The following is a 20,827-nucleotide window of genomic DNA, read 5'->3' on the forward strand; positions in this document are numbered from 1 at the left end:
ATCTTCTACCCATATCTAATCCGCACCGTTGCTAAACTTCTGATCGAGCGCTACGCAGCTTCAACCTCCGCACTCCTCTGCCGTACATCCGGTCGTTCTGCTGCATGATGCATCTTTTATGCCAGACGAGGTTTCGCTCATTTATTTATTGCATCTCAGGGAGGACCATCTTTAACACGGCGTGGGACAGGTGTCAAATCCTCGTCACTGCTGAGTTCCCAAAACTTGTAAGAAAGACGGAAAAAAAATAGGCCAAGGCCAAGTCAGTGGAAGCTGCTTCGCCGTGGATGAACACGACTGACCCTCGCCTCTCGCGGTTAAGGTTAACTGCGCGAACGGGTAAATCCGGTTCGCCTGCTGTGTAACCTTCAACAATTTTGCAGCTCGCCGAACGTAACAGCATGCGGAGATTAACAAGTTCGACTCATCCCCGCTGACCACACGGTGGTTAAATTCTGCACACTGGCTACGACTTACTTTTATCATGCGCGATAGGTCCCCTGCATCCGCCAGCTCCAACACGATAATGAGCTCGTTGTCTTCGATGAATGATGCGTGGTACTTAATTACGTTGGGGTGATTCAATTGCTGTGGAGACATGAAGAAAATAAACAGCGTAATTCAGGACAACAGCCCTGCCAGGAGCTACTCGTTGTGTAGCGATAAGCCGCCTGAGCATCTTGGGTCTAATGTGTTTTGCAACAAAGGTGCATGGGTTGCAGATTTTGCATGCACATTCACTGACCAATTTAGGAAAGTGCTTCAAGATCATTAGCATTGCATCATAAGCAACTGCAATGCAACCACAAGGCAATTAGGGACCTTGTGTTTGCATTCAAACATACTAGTGCACTTAAAATGTCAGAAATAAAATCAATTATAAATTCATAAAGTAAATGGCTGTGACCCATTTTAGTAATAATATCATGAAAAAAAAATATCTTATAGAAGGCAGCAGCTACTATTTTGATGAAACTATTACCAAAATCCTTGATGCCTAATATAAAATCCACGTTTAAAGCCCCATGGCCACAATTGGACGTATTCTGCATAAAATCAACAGGTTAATACGTCAAGATACATATCAGAAAAAATATGTCATTATCTTCGCTCACCTTGTCTAAAGACAACTAATGGAGTAAGAAGGACAGAAAGACAGACAGGCAAGCAGGCGGACAGACAGAGGTCTAGACATGAGAGCACGTTGTCTGTGTCCGGGTTTTGTGGCATTTCTGCAAACAACTGCTGGCAAAGAAAAGCAGGCCATGCTGTGGCATTCCCACGTCCTCCCCCCTTCCCTTGTCTTCCCGTTTTCTTTTTTTCCTCTCTTTTCTGTTCACGTTGGTTGGTCAATAAGTAAAAGCATCCGGACTGATAAACAAAAAGAATGGCACCCTACCGAACAACAGAGGAAAAAAAAGACAGCAAAGTCTGTCAATCGAAGGCGGCCAGAGGGAGAGGGGCGACGGCCGCCTTCACGTCAGGAATGGTGAGGCGGGAGACGGGCCGGGGCGGCCGGCGATGGGCCCTGACGCGTCAGCGTGGCGTTATTAAAGAAATGTTCACGCTGAGGAGTGATACGCCGCGCTCTGCGCGTGACTTCATCAGAGGAGGAGTGTATTTCGGGCTCGCCGGCCGGAGCAAGCTCGTCTCTGGCAGCGCAGCCCCGCCGATGTCGCCCTCGCTCGCGCTTCCATGCACTCGGTTGGCGAGCCGTGAAATGTGGGGGACATGAGATGCGCAATAAAAAAGAAATAAATAAACAGACAAACAAACAAACGGCAACATGAAATTTTTGGAGCGCCGTGCTTCTTTCTCTCCTTTTTTCCCCTCTTATTTATTCCCTTGGCGCCACGAGGCAGCTTTCACCCTCGCTTTGGCTTGGAGAACGACGCTTTTAAAAAGTCCTTCTGTTTGTGACGGCCTACATTCAGGTTCTCAGCTTGATCGTGTTAATTTATGTGATGTACGGAGGCTGCTGATCCACCCTTAGACGTTGGAAGCCATTTAAATCATCAGAGGGAGGAGGAGGAGGTTGGGATCGGGCTGAAACCAGCCGAGGTGCTCGGTTCGCAATAAAACCAATGGGTTAAAGCACGGGAATAATTAAAGCCAGCTCGTGGCTGAATCACAGCAGGTCAAAGGGCTGAGAACGCAATGCTAATCTGGGTTTTTATGAAAGCAAAAAACATATGCACGTGATACTTTTGCACTGATGTCGTTTGTTACAGGAATCATGCTGTGCTGAGTAAAAGGTGAGATTTCCAGGTTGTGAATCAGCTATTGTTTCATGTCCCTACGTGGAATATTCAGGTTTTACACTAATAAATTGAATTGTGACATTAAAGAAAAAGAAGGACAAACACTGAGGAACTTTCTGTCGAATAATTTTACACTAGTTCACTAATAATGCAATTAGTAACAATCAAAACAATAAATCCGGAGGACAAAGGACACTCAGACAGACAGAAAGCGACAAAGACAGGAAGAAGACATTTCCTCGTCAACACCCGAGCTTGCTGACAGGGGACGGACGAGGGGACTGCTGCGCGGCCGGACGTCGGCAGCCTCCCTCATTATTTCGATTTGGGACTGTGCAGTGAGGTAGAAGGCACGGCTCCCGGTTTTTGCCACAAAATGAGCTGTTTGGAGGTGGGCTGGTGTAATGACCCAACTCATGGTTACCGCTTGGGAGACAATGAGGAGCCAAAAGAAATGGGCCGGCCCGTGAAGCTCTCTGACCCTTGCGACCTGAAGCGGTTGCTGGGCGTGGTGTTGCTAAGGACGGCCAACGCTGAATGATTGGACGTGAAATGGCAGAACAGGGATCAGAATTGGAGCAATTAATCCGACGATCGGAGGCGCTGGCCGGGGGGGGGTGAGAGGGGAGCCAAAGACAAAAGAAACGAAGCCAGACACACCTCTGATCAGAGCCGTGGCAGAAGTGATTGAACTTGTCATTAGCTTGTTAGCGTTTGGTGAAAGCCGGCGCGCCGCCTGCTTAAGTGCGGTTTGATAAATGGAAACGCTCAAACAAAACGACGAGAGAAAAAGGAGAGAGGAGCAAAGGAGAGACATAAAAAAAAAAAACATAAAAAAGGCACATGGGGGAGTCTAGCTAAATTTTCTTTGGGATGCACTGTTGCCCCCGCCCAGCACCCCCTTCTAAACATTACTGATGGAGATAAAAACTATAGTTTTTGGCATAAAAAAAAGAGTCAATCGCAGCCTGAAGGAATGACACGCAGAAGACCGTGATCTGTGCAGTTCCCTCACAAGAAAACTCTTCGTCTAGTGCAGATCAATTGTTTTTTTTTTTTTTTTGTCTTTTCCCCTTCTTCTTCCTTCTCCCCCCCTCTGTCTATTCTCCATCACTCTCTTCTTCTCTGGTATTCGGTCTCAGCTGAGACACCTTTACAAAACATAATCCTGCACATGACGCCGCTCCCCCCCCCTCCTCTCTGTTTTTACCTTTAGGAGATCTATTTCTTTGATGCAATCTTGCCGGGCTTTGGCATCCATCAAGTCGAATATCTATCAAGAGATCAAAAGAGAGAGAGAGAGAGAGAGAGATTGGGGGGTGTTAGGGCGTTTCCATGAAAAAGAAGGCACACAAAAAAACCCATAAAGACATAAAGAACAATACAAAATGTTTCTTGTGCTTTGGAGTGTGGATGTTGAGACTGTGTACAATTAAGGGATCACACCTCAGTGTGTGTGTGTGTGTGTGTGTGTGTGTGAGGTAGCCAGCCTCACACCTCCATCTAACCCCCCCCCCCGCGCTCCAGCTGCAGCGTTGACGACTGTCAGCGAACCGCAGGTCAGCAGGCGCGCTGCAGCAGGACATCGCCGCTCAGCTGTGCCACAGACCAAGATAGCCTGACCCCTCGTAACCGCCAGCTGCTCGACACGCCTGACGGATGTTCCGCACACCACCCTCACGCCGACACAGGCCCGCCCGATTCCTGACCGTCCGCCGGACAGACGTCGGCTTTTTACATTTCCAGCTTTGTGATTGCATCCAGTCCTTCGGGCTTCTCGAATCTCCTTTAATTGTTTTCTTCAGACAGCACTTCGTATTCCAGATGATGCAAAATTCATATTTTTTAAATATTACACTACGGTACTATTCTACGGTACTATTCTATGGTACTAGTGGGGCAGTGGTGGCCTAGCGGTTAAGGAAGCGGCCCCGTAATCAGAAGGTTGCCGCTTCGAATCCCGATCTGCCAAGGTGCCACTGAGGTGCCACTGAGCAAAGCGCCGTACCCACACACTGCTCCCCGGGCGCCTGTCATGGCTGCCCACTGCTCACCAAGGGTGATGGGTTAAATGCAGGGGACAAATTTCACTGTGTGCCGTGCTGCTGTGTATCACATGTGACACTCTCTTCACTTTCTCTTTCTTCTATTCTTCAGGTCCATCAGCTACATATTGTAAAAATCTTGCCACTGCAGCACGTGAACCCTCCAGTTTTTAAGCGACTCCAGTGCAGGTTACACTGTCAGGTCACCTCACAGACCACAGAAGCTCCCATCCGGCTGTGATTGTGCTCCCTCCACTCCTGCCACAGAGCAGCGCCCCCATGATGCTGCAAACACTAGGAGTTACTGTATGGTTGTCATCTTTCCGTCGTGAACGATCCCATTCGTGCAAAAAGCAACCAAGATTGTGCAGCCGCTTCACCCATCTTGGCTTCCCAGGGTGATGGGGTGAGACATACTGTCTCTGGTCCTGATGCCCTTTTGCCAAAAAAAACTGCTAGAATCCATGACATGTCCCATGTCCCTATGTAAAACCCACTGAATCACTTTGAATCACCCATTGAATTTCAAGGATAAAGTTATTACGAGATTAAAGTCCATAGCATTAGGTCTATAAAATCATACAATTTCAAGGAATGAAGTTGTAACATTACGAGAATAAAGTTGTTATATTGGGAGATTAAAGTCATAGCATTATGAGAACATTATGACTCATACTCAAAGTCATACACATTTGAAGCAATGTCATCTTTCGGTGCAGGAATACCAGCATTTCCCTGACATGCCGAGTACTGGCGACGGCAAAGTACTTCTGGATCAATAACTTTTAGGATTGTTCTGATTGTCCCTCCAGAGACAACATAATCTCTTTGAATGGCACATAGGTGTTACCAGCGGTGGCCTAATTTCTGACAGCCCTGTGTCCTTTTATTTCAGTGAACCATGCAGTATAGGCACCATTCAAGACCGTCGATTAAGTTCATTTAAAAAAAAAACGAATTTATTCCTAATTTGTATCAGTGGCCCTAAAACGGCATACACAGCAGCACAGCACACAGTGCACACAGTGAAATTTGTCCTCTGCATTTATCCCATCACCCTGAGTGAGCAGTGGGCAGCCATGACAGGCGCCCGGGGAGCAGTGTGTGGGGACGGTGCTTTGCTCAGTGGCACCTTGGCAGATCGGGATTCGAACCGGCAACCTTCTGATTACGGGGCCGCTTCCTTAACCGCTAGGCCACCACTGCCCTCAAAAAACTGAAGTGGCCATAACATCTGAAGGCTTTAGTGAGGATCGAACTCATGACCCCTGGTTTACAAGACCAGTGCTCTTGCCATTGAGCTATGAAGCCATTCAAGATCCATAATCAGAACGTAGAATGGACATCCAAACCCAGCATAAAACGAACCAAAAGTTCTGTTTGGAGATTCGCTCACATGATTATCAGCAATTCTGAAGGTTATAGGCATCCTGGTCTTGTCTCCATCACAGAGGACAGAGTTTTGTCCTCAGCCTCTCAGTGACCTTCCGTGCTCAGGCTCTTATTGCCCGGATCCTCAGTTTGGAAGACAGTTGGTTCTGTGCACATTCGAGGTAACTGGCCTTTCTGTTGGTGAACTCCATTCTTCTATGAGGTTTAGGAAATGTTCTTACAGGCTTCAAAGACCTAGTTCAGGATGTTCCTTCAGCTCACGATGCTCCTTCACAGTGTAATTCCTCAGATACAAGCTCATGAGAACCTGCCTATAAACCAGGTGTAAATCATGAGTGTCAAACCCATATCCTATTCAGGCACTGAGAAGATACAGAGGATAGAACAGGGAATGTATTAAAACAAATATTTTCAAATTGTCTGCACAAGCTCCTATTATTTCCATAAATATTTTCGTATTTGGTTCACATAATTTATTATTTTACCCGTCAGCTACTCGATGGTTCTTATTAATAATATTATTTTCGATGAGTATTTCAGGAGTGAAAAAAGAATGCTGATGAAGAGCGAATGAGTGGTACACGTGAAATCCACAAAATGTGTAGATTTATATGGGAGACCTGAACAGAACCCAAGTTAATAGGTAGGTTACGATGTTCTGTGTCCTGAGAGGCGATGGCGGGCGGCACAGCTCGGTCATTAGCATACCGGAGAAAGATCCTCGGGACTGGCCATTATGCTGCTTCAACGGTGGAGCCGAAGACCCCCTGACATCCTGTTTATTATCCACGGGGAGGTGTTTATGAATGCAGAAATCATTATCGTGACGAAATCGCATCGTGACTGCAGACAGACGACGGCAGGGGAAAGCGGCGCTGTTAAACGCCGGTTGTGTGCCAGTCATTAGTGGCATGTACCTGCAACAGCTCATGCCTGACAGACCTCATCATTAGCAGTAATGAAGCAAGGGTAATGACAGGAGCAGCCCACGAGGCCGAGAGAGACACGTGGGGTGAGGGGGCAGTTGGTAAAAGGAAATGAGAAGAGAGGAAGAGGATGAGAGAGTGTGAAGACGGAAAAGCAGCGAACAGGGGAGAGATCGAGGGAGACAAAAGTGTAGACAGGAAGTGAGAGACCGAGGTGTGGTGAAGACAGACAGCTGAGCAGGCTGGTTTTTATAATCTATCACGCTGTAATTATTTCTGCAGGAAGTAGACCAGAATTCCCGTGAATCCCTCCACTGCGTGTGTGTGTGTGTGTGTTGCTGTGCATCCATCCCAAGTGTGTGCATGTAAGTGTGTCTGAATGTGTAGAGGCCGAGGGATTGCCGTGGTGTTGGAGGCAAGAGACTCGGCGCTGAATATTCATTACCAGGCCAGGCGCTCGCTGCGCTCCACTCCAAACAATAAACAGGAAGAAGCGGCGTGTTTCTCAGGACTCATTTCACTCCCATTACACACACATACGACATTTCATCAAACGTCTAAAGGTACAGGTTTAAAGGTACAACGTTAGCACACGAGTAGTTTTCATTTTGTCAGGTTCTTTTCAGGGAGCCGGCTCTTTCGGCACGGCTCCCAAAGAAGATCCGGCACTTCCGGATCTCAAATGGCTCTTCATTTATTATCATCTGTAGCCTCAAAGAAACAGAAGGATTTATTATGGACAGAAACACAACAAACACAACAATGGGCAAGGCCCAAAAACAGAAGGCATTCTCGAGGATTACAGAGTCTCTCCTCTGTAAAGGCAAGACCGGACACGGACCGGTAATTGTGGGAGGTCTAAATGCAGCAATGGAGTGTGGGGCAGTGGTGGCCTGGCGGTTAAGGGAGCGGCCCCATGATCGGAAAGTTGCCAGTTCGAATGCCACACACTGCTCCCCAAGGGTGATGGGTTAATACACACACACACACACACACACACGCTCACACTTACACACACACTTACACACTAGGAGTAAATTCTCCTTAAAACGTAGTGCCAGTAAAAAGTTAAAATTCTCCTTAAAACGTAGTGCCGGTAGTGACTGTGGCAGGCTAGAAAATTGCTTTGACCGCTTTGTGCAGTGACGTGTTTCCGCGCGACCAATAGAATCAAAGCGGGCTGGTGTTCTTTCTGCCACTTTGAAACACACTTTGGAGAAAAGGCTGATCTTAACAGAGCCACCACAGTGTTGTTCTGGTGCTCTTCTTCTGCGAACGTCACTGTAGCACCAGAGCCTGTTAAACTCTAAACACCCAATGTTCACATTAATGTCCAGCTAATGTCCAATCACTGGACCTTTCTGGACCAATTTCAAAATTTATTGAAAAACTGGAATCCTGCGGTCCATAAGGGCTTATTGGACCATGCAGAGCGGGCCGATCGTTTAGTTATTTTACAGAGTATCGTTGCTCTTACCGTTGCCGGTAGGGTGGTAGTAGCCTAGTGGGTAAGACACTCGCCTGTGAACCAGAAGCCCCGGGTTCAAATCCCGCTTACTACCATTGTGTCCCTGAGCAAGACACTTAACCTTAAGTTGCTCCAGGGAGACTGTCCCTGTTAATACTGATTGTAAGTCGCTCTGGATAAGGGCGTCTGATAAATGCTGTAAATGTAATGTAAATGCTCTTAAGCTATCTCTGACATCTTCAACCTTAAAGAACAAACACATGAAGGACCTATGAGTACTAACCACAGCGATGTGGCTGCAGGGTTAGCACACTTCTTCTCTGGGACATCTCACCTGAACTTTTTTCAGCGCCACTGGCGTGTTGCTGATCAAGTACAAGGCCCGGTAGACCTCACTGAACTGCCCGCTGCCGATCTTCTTCACAATCTGGAAATCGCCCATTTGCCCCATACTCGGACGAGCCTGAGAGAAAGGAGGACAGAGTGAACAAAAAAAAAAATTGTTAGCCATTATCAGGGGTGGACAAAAAAAAAATATATCACTTACAGTGATATTTTTGAGATACATCCTCTAGTCATGCATTATCAGTGCACTAGTATTCTGTACAAATGTATGGAGTTTAAAAATGATTAAATCTGTGTGATTAAAATCTCTTGCACATATTTTCTTGGACTACATGTAGCACATGGGTGAGCGATCACAAAAGTCAGTAGATCACTTGAATTAATTTGCTAATTTGCATATTGGCAGATTACAGTGATAATCTGCATTTTGGCCTTGATTGTATACAGAAACTGAGGAGAAAGGGAGGAGTGGACGCTGCGATACACCTGGGCGAGTGACGCATTGACAGGAAGGGCTTTAAATCTTACAGAATGAGGAGGTAGGGTATGTGAGGGCTGACAATCAACAGGCTCCTCCCATCTGTAAGATTATGTTATGATGTGCTCATCATAAAACAGTTTATGATAAATAAACAAAATAAAAATAATTATATTGTTTCTGTAAATTCAGAAGAAATATGCAGCATTAGTGAACACTTTTAGCACACTTGTGCTGGGGGGGAAAAGCCGCCATTTTTAATGGCAGAAGATCAAAGGTAATTTGTGTAATACTGTTAGCAAAAAATCATCTACATCTACACAGATATCATGATGTCAAATCATCATTATCGTGGGCAACATATTTGTGCCCCTAATCATGAAACGCGGCACTAGATCAGCAGCACACCGTGCAGCCCACCTGTAGAGGACTGTCGATTTGAACTGACGGGTACGAGCGTCAGGGGGGCAACCTGTCGCTGAAAGCGTCACGAGAGCAGAACAGGCCAGGGAAGGGATCCAAATGCAATAGGGATCACTTTCGCTCCTCTTTGTCTTGCCCAGACCGATCATGGGGAGTGTGACGTGCCTTCCGCTGAAGTGACTTATGCTGGACCAGTTAGTGACAAACCCCCGTGAGCGCTCCTTTCCTGAGAGCCGTGCGGCGCTCTGACACTTGAGATCTAAAATTAAAAGCTAAGCAATATGCGGCGCCTGCCCTGCGGATATGACGTGTTAAAAAAAAAAAAAAAAAAAAAGCCCCATAATAATAGTTTGACCTTTAGGAGTTTTCTCGTGCTGTTTTTTTCCCCATTAGACTTGGATCCCTTGGATAATGTGGCAACAAAAGGTGACAGATATCAGGACGCAACGTCAGGTCACAAGTGACTTGGCCGAAGGCCACTGTAGTGTCCTGTAGGCGATGAACTTTGGGTTGGGGGGGGGGGGGGGACAGGATCACATCCAATCATCTGACTTAGATTCTGAAGCGAAACAAAGGCAGAGCCAATGCAGACCTGAGGCCAAATGCTCCTCATGTGAGTCACAGCCTCCGATTCTGCAGTAGACCCCCCCCCCTCACTACACACATCACCTTGTTCTCTGTACAACATACACACACACACACACACACTTAATCACAATGCCGCAAATAAGCAAATAATAAAGGTCAATAATACACAAAAATCATTTACCCGTAAAAGTGATTTTTTGAATTATGTTTTTCTCAATGCTTGGGTGGGCAGGACGTAAAAGTCCGCATTTTAGAAGGTGTGAACTATGAGCACAAACTTGTCCTGTTCTGAGGTGCACAATTCATAATTTGGTTAGATGAAGCACGAACGAGACAATGCAGAAGAAATGGGAACTCTCATAAAGCAGGCAGAGGCTTGAAGGACAGTGTGTATGTGAGCAATGGCAGGGGGGTCAGATGAAGTGGCAACCAATTTAAGTATGATTCATTTTTATTTTACTTGACAGCTAAAAAGGGAGGAAAAAAAAGTGTGAGCCAAAATGGCTTCCCTGTCCAATTAGCAGAGTGCGGCAGGGGTGTTTTTTTGTCATATTAAGATATCTCTTTCCGGAATGCATCTGCTGGGGCTGATGAAGAAATAAGTCAGTCTGGCATGTTAAAAAATTACTTTCTGATACTTCCTTTAATTGTTTGTTTTCACTGTTCAAAAAATCCAGTGACATGATTTAAGATGAAATTTTCTTCAGTTAGAAAAATATGATTATATCGTCTTGCATTTTCCAGTAATATGTTAAATATGGCAAAATCGACAGTATTGTGATCAATCAAAAAATGTTTCAAGGTTTATTCCTATTCACCTTTTGTTCGAATTGTTACATAATTGCTTGCTTAATTGCTATTAGTTAAGAGTAAATGCTAATTCCCCTCTGACGTGCAGGCGGCGTGATTGGGAATTCCGGGATGTAAATGCGGATTAAAGAAGTGGTCATCGCAGCGTAACATCGCAGCGTGAGCGTCGGAAGCTGGCCAAAGAGTAGCTTTCACTCCCCGCACGGCCGGCCTGACAAATGTTAGCCCGAGCCGCTAAAGCGCCGTGACAACCGCATGCTGAGAGCAAAGTCTGGCTAATGCGTTTTGGCGTGTCGCTCGCTAATCACACATTTACATATGCAATGACCTACATTTGCATGTCAGCTCGCGCGCCGTCCGGCCTGATTAGGGATGGGCACCTCCTCGGCACGGTCGTATCCCCCCCCCGCCATTTCTCTGGCCGTGGCAGGAGGGGGGGGTTCGGTGGAGGTGCTGCGGGGGGGGAAACGGGCAGTTTTTTTTTGGCAGCCGAGGGGCCGCGTTGCCAGCTAGCATTAGGCCTGACGTGGCCTGAGCATTAGGCACTTCATTAGAGGTAATCTGTTTAACAGTGGGCAGTGTATGTAAACTTCACAGGCCATTTGCGGCACCTCTTCGCCCCCTGGCCTCGCCTTCAAAGGGCAGCAGGGGCACGGCTGACTGACGGGCTGTCTCATCCGCTGCGCCCGCCTGTCAGGCGGGGCCGAGCGGTGAGCTGACGCACAGCAGTCCAAACCCCCGTCCTTTACCGCCGGGGTCACTCGCCGACACACCGCGCCGTTTGTACCAACGTGACGGAGTAACGGAGAGAGAGGGAGAGAGAGAGAGCGAGAGGCTTGTTTTTGGCCCAATGGGAGGACAGAAATAGGAGCCGTGAGAAGCACCTGACCCTCATATGTCATCATATTGTTCTATATGTATTTTAAATAGCCTGCAACAGACACGGATTTGAAAACTTTTATTAAACTACTTGATTTATTTGTTATCAAGTAGTCAAAAAAGCTTGGTTCAAAGAAGAAGCATGCAAGGCACAAGGCATTCTGGGAAAGACCTGAAGGGACAAGTGGCCTGAGTGGGTGTGTTTGTGTGTGTGTGTGTGTAAGTGTCAGGGCAGCAGGGTGGCAATGCCACTGGTGACACTGACCCCCACATGGAGACATGGCACCACTGGCCCTCTGACAGCAGAGAGAGCGCCAGACAGACGGCGCAAGGGAGAGAGCGATGGAGAGCGGAGGGGTGGAGGTGTGATGTGACAGCGCAACGGCGCCAGGAGCTGCGCACGGAAAGGACATCAACAGGCAGGGGGAGTGGGTGCGGTACGAGGAAGATCTCCCGCTACTCATCCTCATCAGGCGCCGCTGCACTGTTGACTGTGCCTCTGCTACAAAATAAGATGAAGTGAAGTGATCGTCACTCGTGATACACAGCAGCACAGCACACGGTGCACACGGTGAGATTTGTCCTCTGCATTTAACCCATCACCCTGAGTGAGCAGTGGGCGGCCATGACAGGCGCCCGGGGAGCAGTGTGTGGGGACGGTGCTTTGCTCAGTGGCACCTTTTCGGTTTGGGAGTCGAACCGGCAACCTTCTGATTAACCGCTAGGCCACCGCCGCCGCCCCAAATGGACTCGACTCCACCCGACAGAGACGGGTTTCGTCTGTCAAAATGCGCGCGGTGAATAAATGCCCGGCCACCGCCCGCCCGACAAGAGAGAGAGAGCGTCTTTGCCAACTCGCGCCGCATGCTGCCAACTCTTTCCTATGCGTGTACGCATTATACCCCCCGGGCCCGGGCAGTTACGATATCGCCAGCGATACCGGTCTCCACTGCGAGCTCCATTCCGTTTTTTTTTTTTTTTTTTACCGGGTAACATAACACCAGGCAAGAGTGTTGGAGGGGACTTGATAAAAGTTGCCCAAACTTTCGAACGCGCAGCTCTACCTCGTCTCCGGCATCCGTCTACGCTAACGTCACCTCAGCGCGGGGTCTCTGCGAATGCTAATCTCAATTCCATTTGATTATTAAATCTTTTCTGTTTTCGGGGGGGGGGGGTTAAGCAACGTATTCGCTCTTTTCGTTCGGCTGTCGAGATTCCTACAGACGCATCCTTGAGATTCCGCGGAGCCGGGCGCCGCATTAAGTATTGAAATCCAGCAGAAAGCGGGTACGCAGGGCACATCTCGAGCTCAGTCACAATGGGAGGTCAACCTCTCAGAGCCTCGAATCAATACGCACGCTCCGACATCCATGCACAATTTCGCCCGGCATCCCTGAGCCCGAAACCGAAAAGCTGAATTAGATGCCAACTGACCAAAAAAAAAGTAGAAAAACAAACAAAAGGAACCGTCGGTGAGGTCCCCCTCTCCTCGCTCCACCTCTCCCCACCTTCTCCACTCCTTCGTCTTCGGCCGTTTGGAGCGGCCGTGAGGTGCTTGCAGACGTGGTCTGTGCGCGGCGCACATTCCTGTGGCTGGTGATCTTCCGCACTTTGCCGCGTGTCTGCCGCGACGGTGGGAAAAGAGCCGGGCTTTGATAGAGGGGGGGGGGTAGAGAGCGGATCTGCCGCTGAGCTAGAAACGCAATTATCACCTCCAGTCCCACACACACCCCAACACACACACACACACACAGGCGGAGCGAGCTGAAGGAGCGGAACCGCCGACCGCTCGGGTTGGCGGGTGGGTGGTGGTTTGATGAAGGGATCCGGCGGGGTGGATGTGACGGGGCGACACGAGGCGAGAGGGCCCAGCTGCGTGCCGCGATGCCGGGAGGATGAGGGTTCGAGGTCGGACGGGTGGAAAGGCATTGAGCTTGAGCAAGGCAAAGTTGGAATCTGTCCAATTAGTTTTTTTTAGGAAGTGTGTGTGTGTGTGTGTGTGTGTGTGTGCGGAAGGAAAATATGCAGAAACAGACCGGAGAAGAAAGCGAGCGAGGCGCCTTTGTAGAAGACAGAGAATAGCGAGTGGAGAGAGAGAGAAGAAGAAGAAGAAGAAGAAGAAGAGACGCCACAACCCACCTCTTGCTGAAAAACCGGAACTGCTTCCTGCTGACCTTGCAATTGGGCGTCCATGTTTACAGGAGCTCAACCCTTATACCCCTGCGGAGAGGAAAAAAAAACACACGCGGCATCAACCCACCGAACCACTTCAAAAACACACACACACACACACACACACACACACCACCCCTGCTCTCCAGTTTCTGCCTCCTGGAGAACAATGTGAGAATCAGGTAACAGAGACGTCGGGGCTGTGTCACGCCAGCGGCGGCACGACTCTATCCGGCGGGAACGCGATACCCTGCCGTGCTAATGAGGCCGGTCCAGGAAACGCACACCCGGCTCGGCGCTAACCAAACCAAAAAAAAAAAAAAAAAAAAAGAAGACTGTTTTTTTCACTTCTACGTCCCCAAAAAAAAAAATAAAATAAAAAAAAAGACGTTTATTGCGGCCTGATGTGGATTTAGGTTGCGCTTCATTAACACGCTTTTTTTTACTACAGGCTATAAATCGATTTTTCCCTAATACGCCAACTTCAGCTCCACGGTTGCATCTCGAATGCCAGCGTGGTGAGAAAAAGAACTTCTTTCATGCCAAAAAAGAAAAGTCTACCCCGGACGGCCCTGAACCCATCACTTTATACTGAACGCCGACCAGCTCGGGTCAGGTTGCGTGGTCCCTTCCCAAAAGCCCTCTTCAAAAAAAATACTCCGCGCGCCTCTGAATCGCGTTTAATTCGCGCTCCGGAACGGGAAAAATCATAAAAACGAGACATTTTCAGAGGATACGTGTCCACATTGTGTCCACGTTGTACACAGTCGTTCATGGAATAACATTATCGCGTTATGAAATAACGGGGTAGGGTCCTCTGAGTGATATCTTACCAGACGCCCTTATCCAGAGCGACTTACAATCAGTAGTTACGGGGACAGTCCCCCCCTGAAGACACTCAGGGTTAAGTGTCTTGCTCAGGGACACGATGGTAGTAAGTGGGATTTGAACCTGGGTCTTCTGGTTCACAGGCGAGTGTGTTACCCACTAGGCTACTACCATCCCACATTAATTAAGACCGTCGTCGAGGTGACACGGTGTGGAGGACCGAATGACGACGTGGACTTTATAAATGCGCCGCAGCCAGCTATTAAGCCGGGGTTAGACATCTGTAGTGTTCAAACCTGAGCTGCGACGACTATCAAGATAACTTGTGATGGCTGCTAACGCACCGCCTGTTTCTTTAAAGCTGACGGCGGCCAAACAAAACCGCAAATTTCCGGTACGGTACAATTTTTACCAATTATACGGATGCAGGCAAGAGACTCATGTACAAATCCATAAAGAACACGCCCGCCATTAACACATTTACACTTTCAAAATGCAAAAAGTTTTGCAGAGAGACGCTGAACAGCAATAATTTTATTCAATTACTGTTCAAAATTGGTCCTATTTAAGTGCAGCACGCACGTGCTTTGCTTCATCCTACATTTCCGGAAGAATCTAGTAAAAGCCGCACATATAAAGTTCCCCGAGTCACTTTTGCTTATGGATTCATGAGAAACCGTGACTTGGGGTCATCTGGAACGCTTCACAGCTAGAATCTTCCGACCGTTCGGGCGATGAAATGGCAGCTGCACTTAACCTCACACAGGCAGTGCGGGAAACCCGTAAGAACCGTAGCGCGCACAGCGAGGGCTGCGTCGCGTTGGCATAATGCAGATTAACAGCAGCAAAAGTGGGAGAGGAGCGGAGGGCTGGTTTTATGAGCCGAACAGACAGAGGGAATAATTTAGCTGACGCCGGTGACAGAGAGCAAAAAACAAAACACGCCTCGCGTTTCCGTACATCAAGCCGCGGGTAGGGCCTATACGGCGGCGAACGCGCAGGCATCAGAATTTTAATGACTCTGTCAGAGGCGGCGTTTCCTTGTCACGCCACTGCCGCGCGGCGGCAACCGGAGGAGCGCCGACGCTGTCCCGTCGCTCCGAGATGGATGCGGGGGGGGGGGCGGAGTCGTCGTCCCCCCCCCGTTTCATAAAAGGCCATTTACATGTCGTTCAGCGTGGAGACACTGTCTGGAGCAGCCGCTCTGTCAGGGCGATGCTCTGCCGAGCCAATTAAAATCTCCTGAGCAGGGGTAGGTTTTTTTTTCCCCGCCGCGTGACACCGTTGTCAAGGTGGCAAAATAATCGGCCTGATTTAGTAAAGGTTAATAATGCTAATTAAACACGAATTCCGCCTTGCGCCGCGTTGTATGTAAATCGGCTGCGGTTGAACCTCTCTTTATTTCTGATTGTATTCGGCTAATGATCCACGCGTTACGCTCTATGATGATTCCCCTGCATCTGGGCCGTTCTGAAGGGGCGGAGCTCATGAGACGATGACCACAAGTGAAATAAAGATGGTTACTGGCACCTCAGATATCTTAAAGGACACGATAAGAGGAGGGAAAGGTACCGATACCAAGATCTTAACTGTGTGAAAAGTGAAGAAACATAAATAGCTAGAGGCCACGTGTGTTCTTGTCATCTGTCTTAAGAATAGGATCCTCTGTTAAATGCCTTCAGTGCACTTTGGGTTATGATGATGGTCTATCGGCATCAGTGTGAAAGAAATTGTGAAAAGGGAGAAGTGACGTAAAAACCATGCAAGTATTCTCAAGTATGCGCTCATTATTGAAAGGTCAAAGAGAATAGGTCCGTTACCTGTTCTATCCACAAAGAATTGTACCTAAAACCTACTTACATTTACGGCATTTACCAGACGCCCTTATCCAGAGCGCCTTACAATCAGTATTTACAGGGACAGTCCCCCCCTGGAGACACGCAGGCTTAAGTGTCTTGCTCAGGGACACGATGGTAGTAAGTGGGATTTGAACCTGGGTCTTCTGGTTCATAGGCGAGTGTGTTACCCCACTAGGCTACTACCACCCACCAATATGTGCCACAAAGATGCAGCAAATGCAAAAAAAATATATATATACAGTGTTGACTGATTTAATACCTGTCATCCATGTTTACAATCTCATTTTTTCCAGTTCATCCACTGTCAAGTAAATTAGAATTTGTAATTATGTGTGTAAAAACGTTAATAATGTAATAATTATCCCCACTGCCGTCATCTCCGATCACTACCAGGTTTACCTGCTATTGTAGAGCAGTCCCTCAACATGCATGAACAATTTGTAGTCCAGAGTTGTTCTTACATTACGGCAATTGTTGAACAGACGTCAGCGCCGGGATGTGGCCCACAGCGCTGTGTATAACAGGCCTAGACATTCTCGACAGCCTGGTGACTGCACTGTAATATCTGACACCAATCGGTGTCCTAACCACGAGAAAAATCCTGCCGGATAATGTGTCCTGCCCCGGTCGAGTGTCACATCAGGCAACACCCCGTCACGGGCCTCTGACTCACGGCTGAATCTCATTGGGAGGCGGCCAGAGATTCCCAGCCTCGGTATCGAGGGAAGTGCGGCGGGTTTTATGGCGCGCGAGGGTGCAGTTGTGACACTGCGATGGCATTTGACTGAAGCATCATGGGACGCGATGGCCTCCACTGCCAGTTATTTACACTTCAGCTCGGTGCGCTTTTTCTTTTTTTTTTTTTTTTTACATCCGAACTGGCACCATCCGTTCACCTCCTGACCTATACTCGGTGTCAAAATAACCCCGGGGCGCGTGGGTTCTCCATCTCCGGCTCCTTTTTTTCCCCGACACCCTCATTAACAGAATCAATTAAGAATGCCAGACCGCATCAATGCTGGCAGGCCAAAACGAAAGAAGAACAACAATTACCGGACACGTGCGCTCACTCCACTCGGTGCACGCATCCAAAAAAAAAACCCATCCCGGTCCGCTCCATGCAAACGCGGAGGCGACTATTTACAGTACATGCAAATAGCGTACAGTATTACAGCTGCTGAAGTCACTTAGTCAAACACCGAAGCAACCACTAAGCCCCGCCACACTATTCTTAGCCTCGCCATGACAAAACAAGCATTACCACACCGGGAAACCATGGCTGGAAACTTTCCACTCGAGACGTGGCCACGGCGATCTACATTTTCCGCCTAAGCTGTCGTGAAAACGCCAGATAACCTTAAAAAAAAAAAAAAAAAGGTGCACCAAGAGAAACCGGGTCTATTTGCGATGTTTTCACAGTTGCGCACCAGTGTGAATGGGGGCGCGTTGGATTGACGGCATTCGGCCCTGCCCTGTGCGATCTGGGTTTTTTTTTTCCACACCCCAGCTTCTGGTTCTTCTGATTCAAGCATTTCAAGAGCTCAGTGAGCTGTGTAGGGTAGCGAGGTCAGATCAACGATGGATTATGAATCAATTAAATCGATTATGACCGCATAATTGAAGACAATGACCAATTATACGAGGGGCACCTCGGCAGAGCATTTGTTGTTAAAATACAATTAACATATAATAAAGCTAGCACGACATCTCAAAATGAACAGGCTAAATAAAATAAGAGATTTTGAGACCTTATGTTCATTATTTTCCTTATTGCAGACGTTTTAATTATTCATGCTTTAATTTTCACTTGACAAGGGGTGACAATGAACCAAATACCACTCCATCCCACAACTGACTTAAATGTATTGATGATTTAACCTATTAATAAATTGGTGCATTTGTAAATATCTCAAGAGATACACACATATTTTTTGTACATGTCTCAGGTGTAATAGTGGCATGTCATGGGAGAATAAAAATGATTTGATTTTATAACATGGATGACAAAGGTTCTGGGGTCACTCAAGTTCATGGCCTCAAATGGAAAATTGTGGTTAGAATTAAGACTCCAAAATCTCAAATCCGAATCCCTTTAGGTGCCGACCGCGGAGCAGACCGCCTTGGAACGCCATCCACACCACCCCACCCCACGTTCCACAAAAAACACAACATCACGTAGCGCGAGCCTCGTTAGCATAATGTGCTACTTTACAGAGACAAAGCGGCAGCTCGCGAGCGGCCTCATCTCATCACTAATCCCCATTTCTTGTCTTCTGCATTATTCATAAAAAAAAAAAAAATAGATGGGCAAAAATACAAGTAGGAGGTTAAAAAAAAGTGGATCAAGGAAAGGGGGGAAAGGGGGGGAAAAAGAAAAAAAAAAAAACATTGTGGGAAAAGGCCACTGTTAACTATAGCCCTGCGTAGAGGAGAAAATAAATCAGCCTGCCGCACACTTCGCGGCATCGCGGCTGCTTAGCAGGACAATGAATACGTACAACATGCTTGGTTAGCGGGAGAGAATAGATGGCGTATGAAAATATCGGGGTTGGAAGTCTGCAAATCAAAGGCGGTCTTTGAGCCTGAAGAAACAGTGGAAGTGGTGTCCATGATTACAAGAAATGGGATGGGGGACGTTTGAGGTTTTCTTTTTCTCCCCTTCCTTTTCTTTATTCTTCATGAAAGACATCGGCACCATCTGATCGCCTCGCAGTCTTTGAGATGCAGGAGCCTAACGATGGAAGGGTCGGATATTTGGGGACCACGTTCTCCAATTTATTTTAATCACCATTAGGAATGGTTAGCCGTTTGTGCCGCGCCACCAAAAGAAAAACGAACGGAATGGAGAAGCGACACCAATTACACCTCATGGCTGCTCCGTGGCGACGTCTTTAAAGCTTCGGATCCTCAGCTACATCACATATGTGGCTCGGGAATCACTGTATGACAAGATCAGACCACAACCCAGTTCAAAGGCACCAGGAAACATCAGCCGTCAGACTGGACTTTTTTTTTTTTCTGCTTATTTAGTCAGTTTGTTAGTGGGCGAGTTTGAGGCGAGAACATAAATGAAAGGTGACTGATGGCTGAGCTTATACTTTTCACAAATTAACCAAAATGTTAATAATTCCGTTATGTTTAAGAAATTTTTGACTTTTTTTACCACGGTTTTGCATTTTACCTAAAAGCCTCTGTTATTCTATTCTGAAACATGCAATTAAATTCAATAATATCAAATCTAGACGAGTAATCATTAAGATATACACCCAACTACAGGCTGATTTTTAGATATTTAGAAATTCTTTAAAGTGAGCTGGAAAAAAAAAAAAGCTGAGGCCCATTGGGAGCAAAAGCCAGCAAATCCATATTTTTGCTCAAGGACTATTTATATCCCACCATCGCAGCTTTCCCAGCGTTCATATTTTATAGGGTAATGATTATTTCCCAGTAGAAGTAAATAGCACGGCACAAACGCCTGCTGCATGTGAGGCCTCACTTGATTTATAATCGCATGCAAAGAGGCAATCTCTTCCCCATTCCATCTCTGGTTTCCCATCTCTGCTTTCTCCTTCCTTGCGGTCCACTGGCAGGGTCCACGTCGATGAAGAACAAGTTCAAGTTGAGCTTTGTTGTCGTTTCAGCTACATACATGTGAGGCAGTACGAAGTGAAACGAAACGACGGTTCTCCGGAACCTGGTGCTACATGTAACATACTGACATAAAGACATTGACAAACCAGGCTGCTTTTACATTTACGGCATTTACCTGACGCCCTTATCCAGAGCGACTCACAATCAGTAGTTACAGGGACAGTCCCCCCTGGAGACACTCAGGGTTACGTGTCTTGTTCACGGACACAAAGGTAGTAAGTGGGGTTTGAACTTCTGGCTCATGAGTGTGCTACCGACTAGGTTACTACCACATAAAGTGCAAACATGGGACACATGCAGTGCAAGAATATAAGGCATTTAAGGCAAACAAAACATGCAGATGATAAGAAACGACAAAGAAAAACTAGTGAAATGAATAATGAGGTGGCAAGTAAAAATAGTGCATATAGCGATATGCAAAATGAAACCGTGCAGTATAATAGATAATATTTTTGAAACATAAAAGAGGTAGTTTGTGAGTGTGTGAGTCCAAAGAGGAAATTCCCTGCGTGTTCAGTTGCCTGATGGCCTGTGGAAAGAAGCTATTGCACATTCAGAGCTTCACCCCGATGGTTCCATAGCCTTTCTGCAGTACGCTCTTCTAGAAGATCAATAAGGCTCTTATGGGGGGGGGGGGGAGAAAAGATAAGGAGCCATAATCCAGAAGTAGGACAAATGTACCATGACTTCATAGACAGGGTC

At 47.3% G+C, this 20,827-nt stretch overlaps 1 protein-coding gene and 1 non-coding gene across 2 annotated transcripts in view; both read right to left on the reverse strand.

Annotated features, from left to right (window-relative positions):
- nek7 (NIMA-related kinase 7) overlaps positions 1 to 20,827 on the reverse strand; it is a 52,408-nt gene that overhangs the window by 22,213 nt on the left and 9,368 nt on the right. Inside the window, exons 2-5 of the mRNA XM_028962493.1 lie at positions 13,755 to 13,835; positions 8,427 to 8,555; positions 3,472 to 3,534; positions 478 to 588 (exon numbers count right to left, since the gene is read on the reverse strand). Of these exons, the coding sequence (XP_028818326.1) occupies positions 478 to 588; positions 3,472 to 3,534; positions 8,427 to 8,555; positions 13,755 to 13,808 (357 nt within the window). The 5' untranslated portion in view covers positions 13,809 to 13,835. The remainder of the gene's footprint in view (positions 1 to 477; positions 589 to 3,471; positions 3,535 to 8,426; positions 8,556 to 13,754; positions 13,836 to 20,827) is intronic.
- Positions 5,545 to 5,617, reverse strand: trnat-ugu (transfer RNA threonine (anticodon UGU)). Its single transcript has one exon. It is a non-coding gene; the product is annotated as a tRNA-Thr (tRNA).

This window comes from Denticeps clupeoides, chromosome 19 (genome assembly GCF_900700375.1).
Source record: "Denticeps clupeoides chromosome 19, fDenClu1.1, whole genome shotgun sequence".
NCBI lineage: Eukaryota > Metazoa > Chordata > Actinopteri > Clupeiformes > Denticipitidae > Denticeps > Denticeps clupeoides.